Raw genomic sequence first — 20,957 nt, 5'->3', positions numbered from 1 at the left:
TACGCTGAGCAAAATAAGTCCATCAGATAAAGACAATTATCATATGATCTCCCTGATATGAGGAATTTAAGAGGCAGAGTAGTGGGTTTGGAGGGTAGGGAAGGAAAAAAATGAAACAAGATGGGATCGGGAGGGAAACAAACCATAAGAGACTCTTAATTTCCGAAAACAAACTGAGATTTGCTGAGGGGGGTGGGTGTGGAGAGGGTGGTTGGGTTATGGACATTGCGGAGGGTATGTGCTATGATGAGTGTTGTGAAGTGTGTAAGCCTGACGAGTCACAGACTGTACCACTGGGGCAAATAATACATTATATGTTAATAAAAATAATAATAAATAATAAAATAAAATAAATAAGTATACAAAATAATGCTCAACGTAATTCATCAGGAGGGAAAAGCAAGTAAAAATGGCAGTGACATAACACTACATGCCTACTAAAATAGCTAAGATCGTCAGGAAAAAAATACCAACAGGAACTTCCCTTCTTTGCAGGTAGAATGCATAATGGTACAGCCACTTTGGAAGATAGTTTGGCAGTGTTTTCCAAAACTAAACACGCTCTCATCATGAAAGCCAACAATTGCATTTCTGGGTATTTGGACAACTGCTTTGAAGATTCTTATCCAAGAAAAAGCCAGTAGGCAATTATGTACATCTCTTTCTTCATGATGACCAAACACCTTTAAAAAGTCACGGTACCCGGGGGTGAGAAGATGGTGGAGAAGTAGGAGGTGCTGTTTCAACTGGTCCCCTAAAGTGAGCTGATTATCTACCAAAGAACTTTGATCACCCATGAAATCAGCCTGAGAATAGAATTATACACTTCTGGACCTCTACAGGGGCAGAAGATGCCAGTGGACAGGTAAAGCAGAGTGGGAACATCAGACTGATATCAGAAGATAAACAAAAGTGGGGAGGGAGCCATGAGAAGTGACCCATTGGAAAGCAATACCCTAATACTAGAGTGCCCTGTGATTGGGAACCAGCATTAACTTGGATTCAGGTTGAAAGCACTCAAAAAGAGGAAAATATCTTAAGGGGAATTTGGTGGAATCAGGCAGTTAGGGATAGGGCTTAGTCCACAGACCCAGGACAGCCACCACTGTGCTGAGCCAGAGAGAGTGCAGCGAAGAAGCCAGACCTTGGTCCCTGAGCCACCGATGTGCATGAGAGCGTCTGGGTGGCAGCACCCATGAGAAATTCTGGTGTGGATGCCAGCCGGCACTCTCTAGAACCACAGCCTTTTGCACTCTGCATGCGCACTGCACGACCAGGGTCTGAGTCGCACTCCACACCCTCCCCTAAGAGAGGTCCGTGCAGGTGCTAGCCAGTGCACTCTAGGACCGGGAGAGTCTGAACACTCATAGCCCAGGCCAGAGTGAAAATTTCAGTGTGCTATCTCTGGTTGGGACCTCTCTGATGGTCTGGACCTGCCCAGACAGCTGCGGCAGAGGCAGCCACTGGAAACCAGCTCTCTGGACTTCTCATGGTTTTGGTAACACTGGGACACAACAGGAGCTCCTGTGACCCCTGACATTGTGACCGGGGACATGCTCTGCTGGCAGAATTTATGTGCCCTAGAGCACCCAGAGGGGAACAGACTGAGGCTTCTCTCTGAGACTGAGGTCTGGGTGCAGATTGCTTTCCTCTAAACCTCCAAAGAACCACGAAAAGCTGTCAAGGGGAGAAAAAACAAAACAAACAAACAAACAAAAACCTCCAGAGAACAAAAGCCTAAAAAACTGGTTTCCTCAGAGCCCAGCCCCTTGATAGGGGGCAGGAGGACTCAACTCTAGCAAGACTACCTGAAAAACCAAGCTGGAGGCCCCTCCCCCAGAAAGCCAGCCCAAAAACAAAACAAAACCAACAAGAGGACAACCACCACTACTTCATAGATACAACTTTTATCTTTAATTTGTTCCCACTATTCTCGTTCTTTTCAATTTTTTTAATAATTTTTTAACCTATTTACCATCACAATGAGATGTTCAGTACAACAAATTCCATAATAATCTTTTAACTTGAACTCTTTTGATACATATACCTGTATTTTTCTTTTGCTTTTCTGTTTTTTTTTTTATTTTTTTAAATATTCATATAGAGATAAGCTTTCAGTTAATCCCCTTTCCCCAATCAATGCTACCCCTATTATAAACCAGTTTTAATGTCCCTTTATCTCAGGAAAGTTGAGTCCTTTAACAAAGATATCAAGATACATCCAGGAAGAATAAAAAATAAACTTCCTCTCCCACACTGAGAATTTATAACCGCCCTCCCATCTTTTTCTTCTGTCAGTGTTTCTGTTTATTTGTTTTTGTTCTGGTAGTATCTAAATCTTATACTTGGGGTTCATTTTGGCTGGGTTCTTTTTTTTTCTTGTCATTTACTTTTGTTGGTCTTTTTGTTTGTCTGTTTTTGTTTGTATACTTTATAAATCTTACCTTTGGGGCTCATTAGGGCTGGGTTTTCTCTTTTCTTTTTTCTTTCTTTCTTTTTTTTTACTTCTCTCTCTCTCTCTCTCTCTCTTCTTTTCTCTTTCTTTTTGGTGGGGACTCCCAATTGCTCAGAAGCATTCCAGAGTGCACCTTGCCTGCACCATGGTCGATACATTCAGCTACATATCCCTTCAGCCATCTCTCACCAAAATGACTAGGAGGAGGGATGCCCAACAGAGGAAAAATTCAGAGACTGTGCCTTCTCAATCAGAGCTATTGGATATGGACATAACAGTGGGTCTGAAAGGGAATTCAGGTTAACAATTATCCAGGCAATGGCAAGGTTGGAGGATGCCTTTAATGACAAATTGGGATTCATTATGGCAGAAGTGAAAGCCACCAGTCATGATGTTAACAATGCTCTCAATGAGTTCCAATCTAATCTAAATTCTCTAACAGCTAGGGTAACTGAGGCAGAAGATAGAATTAGTGATCTAGAGGACAAACTGATAGAGAAAAAGGATCAGGAGAAAGCCTGGAACAAACAGCTTAGAAGCCCTGAAAACAGAATTAGGGAAATAAATGATGCCATGAAATGTTCCAAAGTCAGAATTATTGGAATCCCTGAGGGGGGAGAGAAAGAAAGAAGACTAGAGGATATAGTTAAACAAGTCTCCATGAAAATTTTCCCAATCTGGTGAATGTAACCAGTGTTTGTGTTCTAGAGGCAGAAAGGGCTCCCCCCAGGATCATAGAATCTAGAAAGACCTCAAGACATCTGATTGTGAAAACGATGAATCATAATTTTAGACAGGAGCTCTTGAAAGCAGCTAGAGGGAAGAGATTCCTTACATACAGAGGAAAGCCCATCAGAATAACGTCAGACCTGTTCACAGAAAACTGGCAAGCCAGAAAGAGCTGGCAAGATGTATTCAGGGCACTAAATGAGAAGAACATGAAGCCAAGAATACTTTATCCAGAAAGACTGACATTCAAAATGGATGGAGAGATAAAGAGCTTCCAAGACCAGCAAGGTTTAAAAGAGTATGTGACCGCCCAGCTGGCACTACAAGAAATATTAAAAGGGTTCTCTAAAAGAGGAAAAAACCCAAGGATATCATTAAATAGAAATTTATGGAGACAATCTATAGAAACAAAGACTTCAGGGGTAACACAATGTCAATAAAAACATCTCTCTCAATAATCACTCTCAACGTGAATGGAATAAATGAGCCCATAAAACAGCACAGGGTTGCAGATTGGATAAAACGGCAGGACCCATCCATATATTGTCTACAAGAGACCCATTTTGAACCTAAGGATACACCCAGACTGAAAGTGAAGGGATGGAGGAGCATCTTTCATGCCAATGGGCCTCAAAAGGAGGCTGGGATAGCAATTCTCATATCAGATAAATTAGATTTTAAACTAAAGACTGTAGTCAGAGATACAGAACACTACATCATTCTTAAAGGATCTATCCACCAAGAAGATCTAACAATTGTAAATATTTATGCCCCCAATATGGGAGCAGCCAATTACATAAAAGAACTGTTAATCAAGATAAAGAGTCATATTGATACAAATACATTAATAGTAGGGGATCTTAACACACCTCTCTCAGTAATAGACAGATCACCCAAGCAGAAAATCAGTAAAGAAACAAGAGCATTGAATGACACATTGGACCAGATGGACCTCATAGATATATATAGAACATTTCACCCTAAAACAACAGAATACTCATTCTTCTCAAGTGCACATGGAACCTTCTCAAGAACAGACCACATACTGGGTCACAAATCAGAGCTCAACTGATATCAAAAGATTGAGATTATTCCCTGCATATTCTCAGATCACAATGCTTTGAAACTGGAGCTCAACCACAAGAAAAATTCGGAAGGAATTCAAACACCTGGAAGCTAAAGACCACCTTGCTTAAGAATGCTTGGATCAACCAGGAGATCAAAGAAGAACTTAAACAATTCATGGAAACCAATGAGAATGAAGACACTTTGGTCCAAAACCTATGGGAAACAGCAAAGGCGGTCCTAAGGGGGAAATACATAGCCATCCAAGCCTCCCTCAAAAAAAAATTGAAAAATCCAGAATACACCAGCTGTCTTTACACCTTAAAGAACTAGAGAATCAACTACAAATTAAGCAAACTCTACACACAAGAAGGGAAACAATCAAGATTCAAGCAGAGATCAATGAGATAGAACCTAAAGATACAGTAGAACACATCAATGAAACTAGAAGTTGGCTTTTTGAAAGAGTCAATAAGATTGATAAACCATTGGCCAAACTAATCCAAAAGGAAAGAGAGAGGACCCAAATTAATAAAATTATGAATGAAAACGGAGAGATCACAGCTAACACCAGGAAAATAGAAACAATCATCAGAAATTATTATCAACAGTTATATGCCAATAAGTTAAGCAACCTAGATGAAATGGATGCATTCCTAGAAAACTATAAACTTCCAAGAGTGAATCAGGAAGAAATTGACAACCTGAATAGACCAATATCTAGTAACGAGATTGAAGCAATGATCAAAAACCTCCCAAAAAACAAGAGCTTAGGACCTGATGGATCCCTGGGGAATTATACCAAACTTTCAAAGAAGAAATAATACCTATTCTCCTGAAGCTGTTTCAAAAAATTGAAGCAGAAAGAAAACTTCCAGACTCTTTCTATGAAGCCAGCATTACCCTGATTCCCAAACCAGACAAAGCCCTCACCAAAAAGGAGAATTTCAGACCAATATCCCCGATGAATATGGATACTAAGATTCTCAACAAGATCCTAGCTGGTGGAATCCAACAGTACTTTAAAAAGATTATCCACAAAAGACTTCCATGTGAGACAGGAATCCATCAGAATCCTAGAGGAGAACATAGGCAGTAACCTCTTCGATATCAGCCACAGCAACTTCTTTCAAGATATGTCTCCAAAGGCAAAGGAAACAAAAGCGAAATGAACTTTTGAGACTTCATCTAGATCAAAAGCTTCTGCACAGCAAAGGAAACAGTCAACAAAACAAAGAGGCAACCCACGGAATGGGAGAAGATATTCACAAATGACAGTACAGACAAAAGGTTGATAACCAGGATCTATAAAGAACTTCTCAAACTCAACACACACAAAACAGATAATCATGTCAAAAATGGGCAGAAGACATGAACAGACACTTCTCCAATGAAGACATACAAATGGCTATCAGACGCATGAAAAAATGTTCATCATCACTACCCATCAGGGAGATTCAAATTAAAACCACATTGAGATACCACCTTACACCAGTTAGGATGGCCAAAATTAGCAAGACAGGAAACAACATGTGTTGGAGAGGATGTGGAGAAAGGGGAACCCTCTTCCACTGCTGGTAGGAATGCAAGTTGGTGCAGCCACTTTGGAGAACAGTGTGGACATTCCTCAAGAAATTAAAAATAGAGCTTCCCTATGACCCTGCCATTGCACTACTGGGTATTTACCCCAAAGATACAGAGGTAGTGAAAAGAAGGGCCATCTGTACCCCAATGTTTAGAGCAGCAATGGCCACGGTCGCCAAACTGTGGAGAGAACCAAGATGCCCTTCAATGGACGAATGGATAAGGAAGATGTGGTCCATATACACTATGGAGTATTATGCCTCCATCAGAAAGGATAAATACCCAACTTTTGTAGCAACATGGACGGGACTGGAAGAGATTATGCTGAGTGAAATAAGTCAAGCAGAGAGAGTCAATTATCATATGGTTTCACTTATTTGTGGAGCATAACAAATAACATGGAGGACATGGGGAGATGGAGAGGAGAAGGGAGTTGGGGGAAATTGGAGGGGGAGATGAACCATGCAAGACTGTGGATTCTGAAAAACAAACTGAGGGTTTTGGAGGGTTGGGAGGTGGGAGGTTGGGTGAACCTGGCGGTAGGTATTATGGAGGGCACATATTGCATGGAGCACTGGGTGTGGTGTATAAACAATGAAGTCTGGAACACGGAAGAGAAATTTAAAAAATAAATAACAATTTAAAGAATAAAGTCAGGGTATCCTCCAAAAGGTGAATTAATAGCCTCATGTGGTACATGTAAGCACCCATGAATGGAATACTAGTCAGCAATATGAAGGAATGATCTCTCATGTCCATGAAAGAACACGGATTGACCTTAATGTGTATGATTACGTGAAAGCAGCCAAGCTGAGTGGATTATATGCTTGCACTTCCCTCTATAGGACATCATGGAAAAGGAGAAATCAGAGATCCTGAGGAGAACAGTGACCAAGAGCAGATGGGACAGGTGAATAGAGTAGGGTGATAGGTGGCAAGATGGCTGGGTCGCAGTGGACAGTCACTTCAGGGGATTGCCAATCAAGACCACAGCCTGTGTCTCCTCACACCCATCAGAAGCACTATTATAAAAGCAATGGACATGAGTTGGTGAATGTGAGGAAACTGGAACCCTAGCACATCACTAATGAGAATGTAAAACATCTCAGTCGCTGTGAAAGTGTCTGGCAGTTCGTCCAAAAGCTAAATATAGATTTAACATATGATCTTGAAATTCTGCTCCAACTCTGAACCCTCAGCACTAAACCCACACTCCAACCTGAACACAGACCCAGTCAGAAACTTCAGCTCTACTCCAGCCCAGAAGCCCACTCCCTACTGGCTGGTCTGGCTCAGCACACTCAGCACCCCTGTCTCTGGCACAAGACCGTTGGTTCTACATCTCAACCTACTATGCTCACTCAACTCTTCCCACAGTCTATGTTTTGAGAATGAGATCTCACAGGAACATGATGGATCTCCCCTGTAATCTCTGTTCCTCTGGGCATCCTCCCACCCCCAGCCCTCACACACAGAGACTTCCAGGTGGGGAGCATGGGTGGGGAGCCTGAGGAGGAGCAGACGCTGGAGGTGGCAAGGGTGGAGGAGAAAGAGGTTGAAGACAGCTCTGCCAGCCTAGTAGCAGGATGCCCAGGCCCAGAGGGAGAGGAGGGGGAAAATGCCAGGCTGACGCACCATGGGGCCTGCCTGGGTCAGGGCCATTGGTGAAGCATCCTGGAGAGGATAGGGCCTGTGCCCAACCCTCATGTGGATGGGCTACAGGAGAGAAGGTCTATTTCCTCCTCTACAAGTTGGGTGTGTGGAACAGGTCACCTGAAGCATCCACATAATCAGAAAAGTGTCTGTTGGACTCCTCCAGGGATGTCCCACTGTGTTGAAGACCCGTGGTGGTCCTTCCAGTGGAGTGGCTTAGGGACTCAGGAGATCAAGGAGCTGGTGTGGTTCAGATTGTGGCCGAGCATTAGACTCCAGATCCAGCCAGAGTCTTGAAAGAAGACCACCCTCATTAGAGCCTTGGGTCTTCACTTGGCAGTGGGGTCATCATCATTGTCCAGGCCTGATAAGATGGCTTTGGAGTGAACTGGGCACCCAGGGACACAGGGGTGGCTCACAGTCCTTCTCCTAGCCCTGGAACCTGCCACCCACTCCTGTGCCCACAGGGCACTGGGGAGCCCACGCCTGCTCACACCCACAGGTGAATTTTATTCCCCAGCATCCCACCTGAGCTGCAGTGTGAATGTTATCCACCAAGGGCTCCAAGGCAGCAACAGGGCAGGGATGGTTATTCTGGTGTCTGGTGGGAACTAGTTCTAGGCTTGGTGGTGGAGTTAGCTCTTACTCAGAATCTGGTACTGTTTCTAGTTCTGGAACTAATTCTAGACCGAGAGCTCTTTCTGGAGCTGGTGCAGGAGCGGGTGGTGTTGCAGTCTCTGTCTCTGTCTCTCTGTTGGTGCCAAACCTGATGATGGAGCTGGCATCTTTGGTGGCTTCAAAGATGGTGATGACCGTCGCTCCAGAGCTAGCCTGGAGCTGGTGCCAGTGCTGCTCTAACTTGAGAGCTGAGGCAAGAGCTGGTGCTGCAGTTGACTCCATCTCTCTGTCTGGCACTGGAGATAGTGCCAGGCTCTGGATCTGGCTTTGACTTTTTTTTATTTAGAAGCTGGCAACAGAGCTGTCGGGACACTTGGAGCTGATGTTAGAACTGAATTTCACTTTAATGTTTGTGCTGAAGCTGGAGCTAGCTCTGGAGCTGTGGTAGAGATGGCAGTGGAGCTTTCTCTATTCTGGTAGCTTTTGCTCATGCTAGCTCTGGAGCTGGGATGGGCCAAAGCTCTGAAGCTGGTGCTAGACTGATGCTGTGCTAGCACAGAACTGGTTCTGGAGCTGGAGCTGGAGCTAGTTCTGCAGTTGGTGCTGGAGCTGGTGCTGGCTCTCATTCTGAAACTGGTTCTGGAGCTGGAGCTGGTGGTGGAGCTGGTTCTTCACCTGGTGATGGAGCTAGTACTGGAGGTGGTGATAGAGATGGAGCTGGTTCTGCAGCTAGTGATGGAGCTGGTGCTGGAGCTGGTGCTGGCTCTCATTCTGGAACTGGTTCTGGTGCTGGAGGTGGAGCTGGTGGCAGAGCTGGCTATAACTCTGTAAGTGGCCCTGGAACGGAACCCAGAGGCAGCTCTGGGTCTACACCTTGTTTTGGAGCTGGTGCTGGAGGTTGTGCTAACAACACAGATGTCGTTAGCTCTAGAACTGGCCTTAGAGCTGACTTGAGCTGCAGGCAGAGGACTTTTTAACCCATATGATCACCTTACCATGTGACTTTCCCAAAACAGAAAACACCCCATTGCCTTGAAGAGAAACCCAGACCAACCCCAGAGGCACATCCTAAGAAGTGTTCCCAGACTGCAGTTCACCAGAGTCATGGGCTGAGGTCACTCTTTGCTCCTGTCTTACTTGGCCATCCCCCTCACTGTCATCTGGCTAGGTCTCCTAGCCCTCTGGCTCTGCCTCCGTGGGGTCAAGCTAGGCAAGAGCATCTGGGCAGAGCAGCAGGTCCAAACCAGCATGTTCAGGTCTGCTTGGCCCACTAGCATCTTAGAGAGGAAGGTATGGAAGGTGACAGAAACCCTCCAGGGACTAGTCCAGCCAGGCATCCAGGATTGGGGAGAAGGTGCTGGGGGGAGGCAGACAGGCAGCAGATTCAGAGGACACCCAGGCAGAGGAGCCCATAGCAATACCCATACAAACCCCTATAGCCCATACTTGGAGGGGCAGCCCTTCCCCCAAGGAGGGGACAGTCCTCCTTATGAAGAAGGAGACTGACACAGATGGTCACTTTCCCTCTTCTGCCTAGAAGATCGCCACAGAGGAGCAGCCAAAGTAGGGTCTGGAGAGTTGCTGTCTACAGGTGGACAAACATCTTGGTCTCTTATTTGGGGGATGAGAATTGGTGGTAATTTTTCTTTAAATGTTTAGTAGGATTCACCAGTAAAAAGTTTTATACTTTCTCTGTTTCTAGGAATTTGTGTATTTCATCCAGATTATCCAATTTGATGTTCAGTTGTTCATAGTCTCTTATAATAAACCCTTTTATTTGAGTCCTGTCTACATTTCTCTTAGTCAATCTAGCTGTTCTTACAATTTTTTCATTTTTTTAAATTTTATTTTATTTTTTTTCAGTGTTCCAAGATTCATTGTTTATGCACCACACCCAGTGCTCCATCAATCTGTGCCCTCCATAATAACCCCCACCAGGATCACCTAACCCCCCACCCCTCCCCTCCAAAACCCTGTTTGTTTCTCAAGTGTCCACAGTCTCTCATGCTTTGTCTCCCACTCCAGTTTTTTAAAAAAGCAATTTCTGCTGACTTTCTCTACTGTTTTCCTATTCTCAGTTACGTTATTCACTGCTCTAACATTCTTTTTAGGTTTACTTTGTTTTAGTTCACGAAGTGCAATGCCAGCCTCAGGATCGCCATCTCTAGGCTATGGCTGACCGGGTGGCTGAACACCCACAAACTGGAGTGGCCCAGGCCAGCCTCCCCTCCCCCCAGCAGGCCAGCCCAGGTCACCAAAGATGCTGAACCTCCCCTATGGCTGGGTTACCTGACGGTTGATAGCCCAGCCTGGAACCCTGTGGAGCACCTGCTGCCTTAGGCACCATCTGCTTTCTGAGAGCCCGAGGACTAGCTGACCCCAGCCAAAGATCACAGCCAATGGGCACAGAGCCCTGCCTGCAGCCAGGAATTCCCCTCACCCCTGCACAGCTATGGTACCCTGCCACCTGTGCCCATAGGCACAACAGAGCACTCGCTTACATAGGGGGTCTGATGACTGCCATTGTCTCCTCATGTCTGCATCTGCCCACAACCCTCCTAAGGGCCCAGGCTCTGCTTCCCACTGCTCTAGACTTTCTCAGGGTGGGTGGAATCTCAGATTCTATCATCAAGGCCAAAGGTGAGCAAGAGCCCCCCCGCTCCTCACCCAGGAGAGGAGAGACCCTCTTCCCACACCTCGCTCTTTTCCAAGTGAGGAGGGGCAGCTGTGTCCCACTGATACCCTCTCGTGCCCCTGCCAATGCCAGGCACCAGCGGTTTTGAGACCACAGCAGTTGTGGTCAGTGGGAAGGGACAGTTTCAGAAGAGCTAAAAGAGCAATTGAATTTTTGTACAATAAGAAAAAAGGTTTACTGATTTGGACATTATTGGTCATAAATAGCAAAAGCTACACTTGACTACTGTTTTAAAATCCTCTTTCTACCACAGCTGGCAGTTGTGATTGTGTTATTTCATTTCCTGTGTTTAAATGAAACACAGACTCACTCCCCATTCACTGAGACACACCCAGATGCCCTTTGCTCTGAGGACACTTCAGTCTGGGGACCCTGGACACGAGCAGAGATCGCCCCTCAGAATCCTGGCTTTTAGAGGTTGAAGGCACTTTCACAGGCACAGCGACCACTAAAATTTGGGAGCTTTTAAGAATAGCACTTGCCAGGACCATTCCCATTCTCAGGACAATTTGGGGGAAGAGGGAACGCACTCTGCCTCTCTTGCTAAGATTTCTTCTGACCACCGATTGGGAAATTATAGTTTTCAAGAACAAATGCCAGGACTTCATCAGCCCTGAGTGGGGAAAATCGTACAAAATCAAAAACAAAACAAAAATGAAACAGGTGAGAATGTGCAATGTGGAAAGGGTGAGGCCAAAGGAAGATGATTGGTGAGTGGACTAAAAGGCAGGAAATGACCTCCGTAACTGTCCCCAAGGGCCTCACGGCCAACCCTTTACCTAGATTTACTTTTTTATTATTATTATGTTCAGTTAGCACTGTACAGTCATCATTAGTTTTTGATATATTGTTCAACGATTCAGTAGTTGTGTATAACACACTCAGTGTTCATCTTAGCGTGTGCCCTCCTTAATACCCATCACTGGGCTATCCCCACCCCCCACCCCCTCCCCTCTGTAACCCTCAGTTTGTTTCCCAGAGTCCACAGTGTCTCATGGTTTGTCTCCTCCTCCGATTACCCTCCCCATTCATTTTTCCCTTCTTTCTCCTAATGTCCTCCATGTTGTTCCTTATGTTCCACAAGTAAATGAAACCATATGATAGTTGACTTTCTCTGATTGACTTATTTCACTCAGCATAATCCCCTCCAGGTCCATCCATGTCGATGTAAATGGTTGGTATTCATCCTTTCTGAAGGCTGTGTCATCTTCCATTGTATATATGGACCACATCTTCTTTATACATTCGTCCATTGAAGGGCATCTCGGCTCCTTCCACAGTTTGTTAACTGTGGGCATTGCTGCTATGAACATTGGGGTGCCGGTGCCCCTTCTTTTCACTGCATCTGTTTTTTGGCTTTACCTAGACTTATATCCTCCTGCAGTCCTGTCTGGGACCTCAGAACTCCTATTGCTGCTGGTTTTTTATTCACGGTAAAGATTTGTGATGCAGAATTTAGACACAGCGGCACCTTGTTCCGTAAGCATTCCTGCTCCCTGTACACAAGGAGTTCCAGCATCCCCACAATGCCTTGCACAAGAGCTCACCCCAGAAATGGCACCCACTGTGGTCACTCCTGTCTGGGTGATGCCTGATGACTGTGTCCTGTTTAAGTCATGGGGGATGCAAACTTTTCCCATGAGGACCTGAGCAGAGGGGAGCTACCAGAAAGGATGATCCATGGGCAGCACGCACACTGTCTCACCCATGAAATACGGGAATGGTTCCAATCCGGCTGGGAGACACACGTGCCCTGAGCGGGCTGGAGTGCCCTTCCAGGTCCTTCCCCGGGACAAGGAGCTGAAGGGCTGCACCAGGCAAGCCAGGGAGTCTCCAGTGCACCCGGTCTCCTACCGCCAACATGTCCCGCTGCAGAGGCAAGAGCCGGGTGAACGATGGGGACAATGCTGAGTGAGCCCCCTCCTCCCCAATGGCTGCTGATGTCACCCACTTGCCCAGCACAGCTCAGGCCCAGGCCCAGTGACGGTGCAGATTGTTGAATGCAAGTGGGTGTCCAAGAGGGGGACAGAAGTGAGAGCAACATGGAGCCAGTAGCTAGTGAACCACACGTGGCAGTTCTGGGTGGTTTAGTGGGGTGGACGGCACAGCATGAAGGCGCCAGAAGGACTGATGAATCACCACGTGTGCCGTGGTCATGGGCTTTCACTCTGAAGGCACAAGCCCCACTGGATGGCACAACGTGGCTGTGGAGGCACAAGCCCCACTGGATGGCACACCGTGGCTGTGGAGAAGGGACCACGGGGTGCACGAAGACGCCGAGTTTGCACCTGGCCTGTGAGTGTTCAGGGAGACATCATCAAATAGCACCAAGTGGGTGTGCTAGAATCAAAGGCCTGATGGAGAGAAGAGGAGCAACTGTGAAACAGTGCAGGTTTGCTGGAGGGGAGCCCACATACACAGGTCATTGAGCTGCACACGGCAAGTGTGCAAACCATGCAGCTGACTGGAGAGGAGCCTGAGCACTGGTGTTGGAGGGACATGTGGGGTGTCTGGGAGGAGTGAGTGCATGCAGAGCAGAAGTTCCAGGGGTGGAGACTGACGGGACAAACAAGTGTGCGAAGAACTGCTGAACCACCCCGTAAGTGTGAGCCCCAGCATGGCTGGACGGCACACAGGGAGGTGTGCAGGCACAATGTCCAACAGCAGAGTGTGTGTGTGTGTGTGTGTGTGTGTGTGTGTGTGTGTGTGTGTGAGGGGGACAGGTGCCAAGGGCTATGCACAGGGCAGTGCAGGACTGCCCATGGCTGCTGGGAAAGGAGCAGTTGCTGCGCGTTGAGGTGGGCATGGGACAGACTGGCATGCCTACTGAGTCCCAGAACGCACAGGGGAGGGACTATGTTGGTCAGCTGGACACCTCGACTTGGCCAGGCCACAGTGCCCAGCTCTTTGCTTAAATGCCAGTCTCCATGCTGCTCTAAAAGTACCCCTCTGATGGATTAACTCTGAACTGCACATACCTTGATAAACAACCTTGATAAACAATCAGGGTGGGCCTCATCCAATCAGTGGAAGGCCTGAAGGCAAGGACAGAGGTCTCCCAAGGAAGCAATTCTGCCTCCAGACTGTTTGCAGATTTTGGACCCAAGACCACAAAGTCCCCCTCCCCTGGGTCTCCCACCTGCCCCCACCATCTCTTACTCCATCCTGTGGGTTCCACTTCTCTGGAGAACCCTACTACTGTCACTGTTGAGCGACACTGAATGGTGCAGATCTGTGCAGGGGTTCTGAACAAAGCCATAGGCTCAGACAGTGAGCACACGGGAAGGGTGAGGGAGGGATGACAGGGGGCCCTGGACACCTGGGGCAAGGTCCAGGCCATCGCCGGGTGCGCAGTCACAGAGGTGGACCCAGAGCCTGACGAACAAAGGCAGTGCTGTCACAAGTGAGGTAAAGTTACAGGGCCAGCCAACCCTGAGGTGCCCGTGAATGATGCTCCTGTGATGGCTGGGGGCCTGTACGAAGGGCAAAGTAGGAGGCCTGGCCCAGCGCCCCGAACACACAGACGTCTTTAGCTGCAGACTCTGGGTGGGAGTGCAGGGGACACACAGGCCAGTAGAACAAAGGCAGGCTCTATGTAAATAGTGGGTGTCCTGGGGGAGACATGGAGGCCCCGGGCCCAGAGTGCCCCCACCCCACAGAGGGGCTTGCAGCGGAAGATGGAGAAGAGCAGGGATGCAGTCCCACTGCAGGGGGGGTCACGCAAGATGAGCTAGCCACCTCACACTGCTGTCCATGGGAGGCCTGTGGGCTTGGATGCTGGTCATTGCTGAGGGAAGGCTAAGGCTGTCAGGAATCCAGCCACATGCTGCCCCGACGCCTGGGTCCCCAGGCACTCTTGGAGCCTCCTGGCCATAGATCTTACTTCGCAAGGCCTCCACACCCACCCCTCACTGGATCCAGAGCACTCGGCCCTGCCGAGCCTCATGAAGACAAGGGGCCCAAGCCCTCTGCACAGGCACCAGGGTCCCAGGATGCCAACAGACAGCCAGGAAAAGAGCACGCCCTTAAGAGCAGGAGCCACAGCTGGGACACCTGAGGCCACGAGGCTCCACGGGAAGGAGACAGGTCCCATGGCACACAGTACACAAAACTTTATTTCCAGAAGGGACTGTGGGACAGACGGCCTGCCTTCCAGGCCAAGCCTCACATACTAGAGAGACACAGTGCTGGCCACGACCTCCTCCAGCTGCTGCAGGAGCTCCTCCGGTCGTGGGGAGAACATGCCAGTGTCCACTTTCTGGAAGTCAGGGTGGGCCACCACAGATGCCAGCACCTCTGTGATCCGGCTGACATCAAACGCAGCCTGATGGGGACCCAGCCTGGAGCCTGCACTGCCCTCCATGGCACCAGAGTCCGTCCCTTCCGCCAGGAGGAGGAGCCTCCGTTCAGCGATGACCTTGAGAAAGTGGTAAAATTCTTCAAAGTTGATTCCAGTGCAGGACCTCATGATGACCTGGCCAGAGAAGAGCAGCTGTGAGCCGCAGCTTGCCCACAGCTCTAGACAAGGGTCTATGGATGATGGGCAGGGCCCAGAGCTTCCTGGGAGCCAGCTGGAGATGGGTCTGAGTCTTGCAGCCTGGAAGCCCCAGCATCCTGCCTCAGGATCAGACTGACCTTCACAGGCAGGAGAGCAGCTACCATGTCCCCAAGACCACAGCTCTGGCCTCATAGACCAAGCCCTGCTCTGAGAATGCAGGCTGCCCCATGCCCTCCACCATTGCAGACCTATTTGCAGTGAGCCCCACCGGTCAGCCCCCACAGCAGCCCCAGCCCTGGCCCTGCCAGGGCCCTGCAGAGACCCTCCCCTCCCATTCCTCCCCTCCCACCCTGGCTAGCCTACCTGGCAATGATGGTGCCAGTCTGACATAGTTTCCTTCCACTGGCTGACCTCCTGCTGCACAGCCCGGAGCTCTTGCTGCAGGAAGTGCCACATGTTGGCCAGGTTACAGCCATTGACCCAGTTGTGGTTGATGGAGATGGTGTCCTCCTGTATGGGGTGGGGCAAGGTGTCCCCATGAGCCCACTGCAGACGGTCCCCAGCCCCTTCCCGAGTTCCCCGCAGTCCCCTCAGCAGGGAAGGGCTGCTCCTATCTCCCAGGAGATAGGAGCTGTCTTCTGAGTACACAGCTAACCAGGAGCGGGGCTCCCCTGGGAGCCAGGGAAACTCCGGGTATATAGGAACCCACTGCGGCCCAGGGAACAAGGACGGGGGTGGGGAAGAAAGAGGAGCTGGCGGCCCTTCTCTGGCATCTGTGCAGACCCGTGCCCAGACCCTCCCAGGGGGCAGTCGGCCCACTGTGGGATCAGGAGGGGTACCCTGGCCCTCTCTCTGTGGATGGCATCTAAGAACGTGTCAAGGGTGAGCAGTGCTGCCAGGCAGGCTGAGGGACAGATGAATGGAAAAGATGGGTCCTCCGGGGCCCCAAGGTGGCCCCCGACCTGTTTGGGCCATGTCACAGGCGCACACGGTGGGGTGTATACACGCTGTGAGGTGTGCCCACCCTACCAGGTTGTGGACTTGGTGGTGCCAGCCACTGGGCACAAAGACCATCTCGCCTGCCTCCTGCGTGAGCTCCAGGGCCGGGCTGCAGTGCCCGCGCCTGGGGTACAAGTGGCTGTCGAGGAGTGCGGGCGAGGTCACGTCATAGGGCAGGCCGCCGTGACGATCCCGCAGGGCTTCTTCCTGCCCCGGAGGGAAGAAGAGCCACTTTTTCCTCCCACAGATGTTGGCAGACCAGCTGAAGGAGCGGAAGATGTCGGCATGGAACGGCGACCTGTGGAACCTCCTGTTGGCATCTGGTGAACCACAGCTGATCTGGTTCTTCAGGAAGACAGCCGCGGACACAGGCCCCCGAGCTCACACCTCCCCCGTCTGAGAGCCCCAGGGCAAAGTGCTCACGGAGACTAGGGACCTCGGGCAGCCTCCCCACGGCCCAGGCATCTCTGAGGCCCTGACGGAGCAGACAGGGTGGGGGAGAGTGGGGGGGGGGGCACGGGCGAGGCGCAGAAAGGGGATCAGGAGAGGACACACGTACCAGGAGCCAGCAGGCCCCATGTAGACAAAGCGGTAGTCGTCCACGTCTAGGGCGTCCCAGTACTCGTTGAGCCAGTCAGACGAGAAGTACACAGGCAGGGTGAACACGTCCTCCGCTGAGGAGTCCCTGCAGGGAGTGCCATGAGCCTCTGGCAGGAAGGGTCCCCTCCTGGCACCTGTGCCACAAGCCCGTGAGACAGCCAGAGATCTGGACAGGCACGAATGACCCTGAGCCGCCTTCTGCAACCAGTGTCCACACTAAGGCTGATCACCTGCGCTTGTCCAGCCACCATGTGACCACAGCCCCAACTGACCGCACCTGAGCGCTGTCCTGGGAACGAAGCCCCATCATGAGCAGGTGAAACAGCATTGGGGGCCATGATGCCGCTTAGGTGACCGGTGCAGGCAGCCCCGCACTTGTTTCAGCCCCCTCTTGGACCAGGTCCAGGACCTCTGGGCTCTAAGTACCTCATCTGCATCCCGCTGCTCTCCAGGACCCCTGGGCCTCACCCATGCTCTCACCCCGCCTGTGACCTCGAGTCCGCAGAGCAAATGCACGACCACTGGCCCATGTCCGCTGAGGTCCCTCTCCCCTACCCCACAGCCGCCAACTCCTCCTGGTCCAAAAGCCTGCCCCACTACCAAAACAATGGTCCCTCCAAGGGGAGTCACCAACCCAGCCCCAGGAAGAGTGCACCTCTCCCAGCAACACATGGAGCAAGCTTCCAGAGTAGCTCACACATCACTCAAGGTCGGAGGCCATGATCAGGGAGAGCCCACAGAGCACCCAACCACTTGTTCCCTCTGCCGCCATGCCTTTGCGACCGTCAGACTCCCATGGAGCCCTCAAAACCTTGCTCAGGTATCATGTGCCCTTGGGCCACCTCTGTCTTCCTGACCTCCCTCTACTGCTTATTCCAGGGTTTCCAGAGAAAATACGTGATATTCAGTCCAAACTGACCTCCCAGCAACAGGCAAGTCTCCAAAACAAGTATGTCCCGTGTAATACCTAGAACTCACTTACTGCCTAACTGAAGCCCACAGCCACCATGCAGGAGCACTGGGTCCAGGAGTCCTAGGTGCCCCTGGGTCAGGAATCCCTGGGGGCCTCGGCCAGGGCCTGGGTGTCACTGATCCACCCCCTGGCCAGCTCTCCCTGCCAAACAAGATGCAGCAAGGCAGGGAGCATCTAGGGCACGACGGGTCGAGATGCACCTTTGCACGGGTCTTGGGAACCACAAGGAGCCTTGGTTTTCACGTTAGGAAAACCAGAATTCAATCACTGACTCGCTTATACAGAACTGACTGAGCAGTTACCGTATCTGTGACAGCTGCTGGGGTGAGGAAGACGGTCTCTGCTTGTGCCAGCACACCGCTGGATGGGGAATGGGCACGAAACCCAAGCAGCCCCTCTGAGCACGGATGTGGATGGGGTGGGGCCCCCACCAGTGTGAGCTATGTCCCAGAGCACCGGTGGTAGCTCCCCTAGGGAAGAAGGCTGTGGTCGGACCCCAGGTCTCTGCTAGTGGGTGAGGAAGACGCTGTGCAGGCCGGGCCCTGCCTTGCTGAACCGAGACAGGGGAGCAAGATGGTGCAAGACGGGAGGGGGTGGGGGGAGCCAGCGTAAGCCAGACCCGGCCCAGCGGCACCAGTAGCACAGCTGCCCGGAGGGGCCAAGCCCAGTGCGGCCCCCAGAGGGGTAAGGCTTGCACGGGTGGTTCCAGCCACCAGGACACAAGGGAGGCACCGGCCTCAGCCCACCTAGACTCCCCACCAACCCCGACGCAGCGTGGCCAGCCCCATGGCGGGCGGAGCCCGAGGTGCACGCAGGGGAAGGACCAGCCACCCTGGGTGGGGGGTGGGACACGCCCCCCCCCGCACCCCTCACCTGCACAGGTGCCAGTCCTTGAGGTACAGGCAGCCCCGCGGGGACGAGTAGCCGCTCTCGATGTGCTCCGTCCAGTAGCGCAAGTAGTCGCGCAGCAGCATATGCTCCTTGGGGTGCGCGTTGTACTCCCGCCGCCCGCAGTCGGCCACCGGCACCACGGCATCCCCTGCGACACCGACAGGCGGTGACGCCCGAGCCCCGCGCCCCCCGGAGCCTCGCGCCCCCCGCCCCGAGCCCCTGGCCCGGGCCTGCACCGTAGGTCCGTAGCAGGTGCTGGAAGTCCGGCCGCCCGCCCGGCGTCACCCAGCGCCGCCGGCCGCCCCAGCCCTCAGTGAAGGCGCACGAGAAGACGCACGGCACGTTGGGGAGCAGGTAGCGCTTGAAGAAGTCAGCGTACGAGAAGGAGGCGGGGCTCGCGATGAAGTCCACGCGGCCCGGGGACGCGCCTGCCCCGCCCGCCGGCTGCCCCCGCAGGCGTCGGAAGTGGCTCTCGGCGAACGCGCGCGTCTCCCGGTCCATCCCCGGCCCGGCCCGGCCCTGTCCGGACCCGCCTCAGGCACCCGGCTGCCCGGCCCTTTAAACCGGGAGGCGACGCGGAAGTACTCGCTACAACTACTTCCGGAGCAGACGCCTCCGTGCCAGCCGGGGCGAAAACCGCGCGGCACAGACTCTCGGAGACTGAGGTCGGCCCGGCGCCGGCAAGCGGAATCAAGAGAACGCTGCCACAGTTCCTGCCCGAGGACGAACCTCGGTGCGCCGGACCCTGGGCGCACGCGCAGAGCAGCCTAGGGCCCCCGTTTTGCGCAGGCGCGGCAGCGGCCCACAGCGCCTCTAGAGCTAGGGGTCTGTCCGGCGTCCCTCAGCTCCGGAGCCGAGTCTTGCCGTCTGCGCGCCTTCGCGGTGACACAGGTAAGCCGCGCCCCCAGTCCGCGGTCGGGCCTGGGCCGCACTCCTTCCGGCCCTCTCCGGCTTAGTCCCGCCAGCTGCTGCTGCCGCGATAAGAACTCCGGTTCTGACCGAGGGGCGCCGGGGCCAAAGGTGGGGTCCGGGGGGGGGGGGGGGCCGGGGGGGGGGGGGGGGGGGCCCGGAGGGGGACAGTGGGGGCCGAGGTGGGGGCCCGGAGGGGGCGGTAGGGGCGGGCCCGGAGGGGGGCGGGGGGGCCCAAGGGGTGCTGGGGGCCCGGAGGGGGCGGTGGGAGCCGAGAGGGGGACGGTGGAGGCCCTGAGGAGGATGCTGGGGGCCCGGAGGGAGACAGTGGGGGTCCTGAGGAGATGCCGGGGGCCGAGAGGGGAGACGGTGGGGGCCCAGAGGGTGTGCTGGGGGCCCGGAGGAGGTGCTGGGGGCCGAGAGGGGGACGGTGGGGGCCCCGAGGGGGCGTGGGCGCCCGGAGGGGGTGCTGGGGGCCCGGGGGGGATTGTAGGAGACCTGTAGGAGATGCTTGGGGTCCAAGGGGTGGTGGAGTCCTGCAGTGGGTGGTGAGGGAATGCCGGTGTGTGGAATGCAAAGTGAGGATTTGAGGCTGCACATCAGGACGGAAGCGGGGGGTGGGGGGCGGGTGACAGGTCCGGGTCTGAGCATGCTAGAGGAAACGTGTGATCGCCAGTCTGGACAGGAAGAGCGCAGGCTCCTTGCTCCAGGAGCTTGCAGATGGCACATACGCGGAGCGGGCGCTAGAGGGTACAGGGCTGGGCAGAGCCTCCCTGGCCTCCCAACTGGTCAGGCGAAGGAAGGAACCACCAGGGCCGCTCATCCCTGTGACGGAGGGGCAGATGCACCTGGGCAGTCTTGCATGCGGTGAGAGGGGCCTGACTCAGCCCTGCAGCTGCGCATTTACAGCTCTGACTTGGTGACCACGCCTCGAGAAGTCTGGGTGCCGTCGTACGTCATTCCTGAACAGAGGGGACATGCTGAGTGACAGGGCGGGGGGGGGGGGGTGGGTGCCGCCCCTCTGTCGAATGAGGAAGATGCCACCCTGTTTACCTTTGCAGCGGGGAGAAGGGAGGTCTCCCCAGGTGGGACTCTGAGCTTTGGTGGGGGCTGGAGGGGGACCCTGGCCACGTTTCCTGAAGCTTACCCCAAAGGAGAGCAGGGTGGACCGCAGATCAGGAAAGGCAGAGGAGAGGGGGCTGGGAGTGGAATGAGTTTGGGAGCGTCTGCGTCCTGGGCGGAGCTGAGCACACCAGGGAGGCGGGCAGATGGGGCATCACGGAGTGTG

The 20,957-nt window shown here is 52.5% G+C and overlaps 2 protein-coding genes and 1 pseudogene across 4 annotated transcripts in view; 1 reads left to right on the top strand and 2 right to left on the bottom strand.

Annotated features, from left to right (window-relative positions):
* Nucleotides 1-8,386, bottom strand: part of LOC111139420 — a 35,410-nt pseudogene extending 27,024 nt beyond the window's left edge.
* Nucleotides 8,387-14,896: 6,510 nt separating this feature from the next.
* LOC111139408 (jumonji domain containing 4) lies at nucleotides 14,897-19,320 on the bottom strand. Of its 3 annotated transcripts, none has more exons than XM_022491653.1 (6): nucleotides 18,997-19,320; nucleotides 18,743-18,908; nucleotides 16,856-16,981; nucleotides 16,327-16,594; nucleotides 15,661-15,807; nucleotides 14,897-15,273 (listed from the first exon to the last, which is right to left on the bottom strand). In XM_022491653.1, exons 1-6 carry the CDS (start codon nucleotides 19,259-19,261, stop codon nucleotides 14,971-14,973), a joined length of 1,275 nt encoding a protein of 424 aa, XP_022347361.1. In that variant the 5' UTR covers nucleotides 19,262-19,320; the 3' UTR covers nucleotides 14,897-14,970. The 3 variants fall into 3 exon arrangements, with proteins under 3 accessions (XP_022347361.1, XP_022347362.1, XP_022347363.1); XM_022491654.1 differs by having other exon boundaries at nucleotides 16,327-16,558; XM_022491655.1 differs by having other exon boundaries at nucleotides 16,856-17,030; nucleotides 18,997-19,063.
* A 277-nt stretch (nucleotides 19,321-19,597) lies between these two features.
* Nucleotides 19,598-20,957, top strand: part of LOC111139407 (synaptosome associated protein 47) — a 42,840-nt gene continuing 41,480 nt past the window's right edge. The window contains exon 1 of the mRNA XM_022491652.1: nucleotides 19,598-19,651. The gene's annotated coding sequence lies outside the window, so the exon portion shown is untranslated. The remainder of the gene's footprint in view (nucleotides 19,652-20,957) is intronic.

Source organism: Enhydra lutris, unplaced genomic scaffold (genome assembly GCF_002288905.1).
Source record: "Enhydra lutris kenyoni isolate GAN:26980312 unplaced genomic scaffold, ASM228890v2 scaffoldscaffold106, whole genome shotgun sequence".
NCBI lineage: Eukaryota > Metazoa > Chordata > Mammalia > Carnivora > Mustelidae > Enhydra > Enhydra lutris.
Note: the sequence above shows the minus strand (reverse complement) of the source record. Positions and strands in the feature narration are given on the sequence as shown.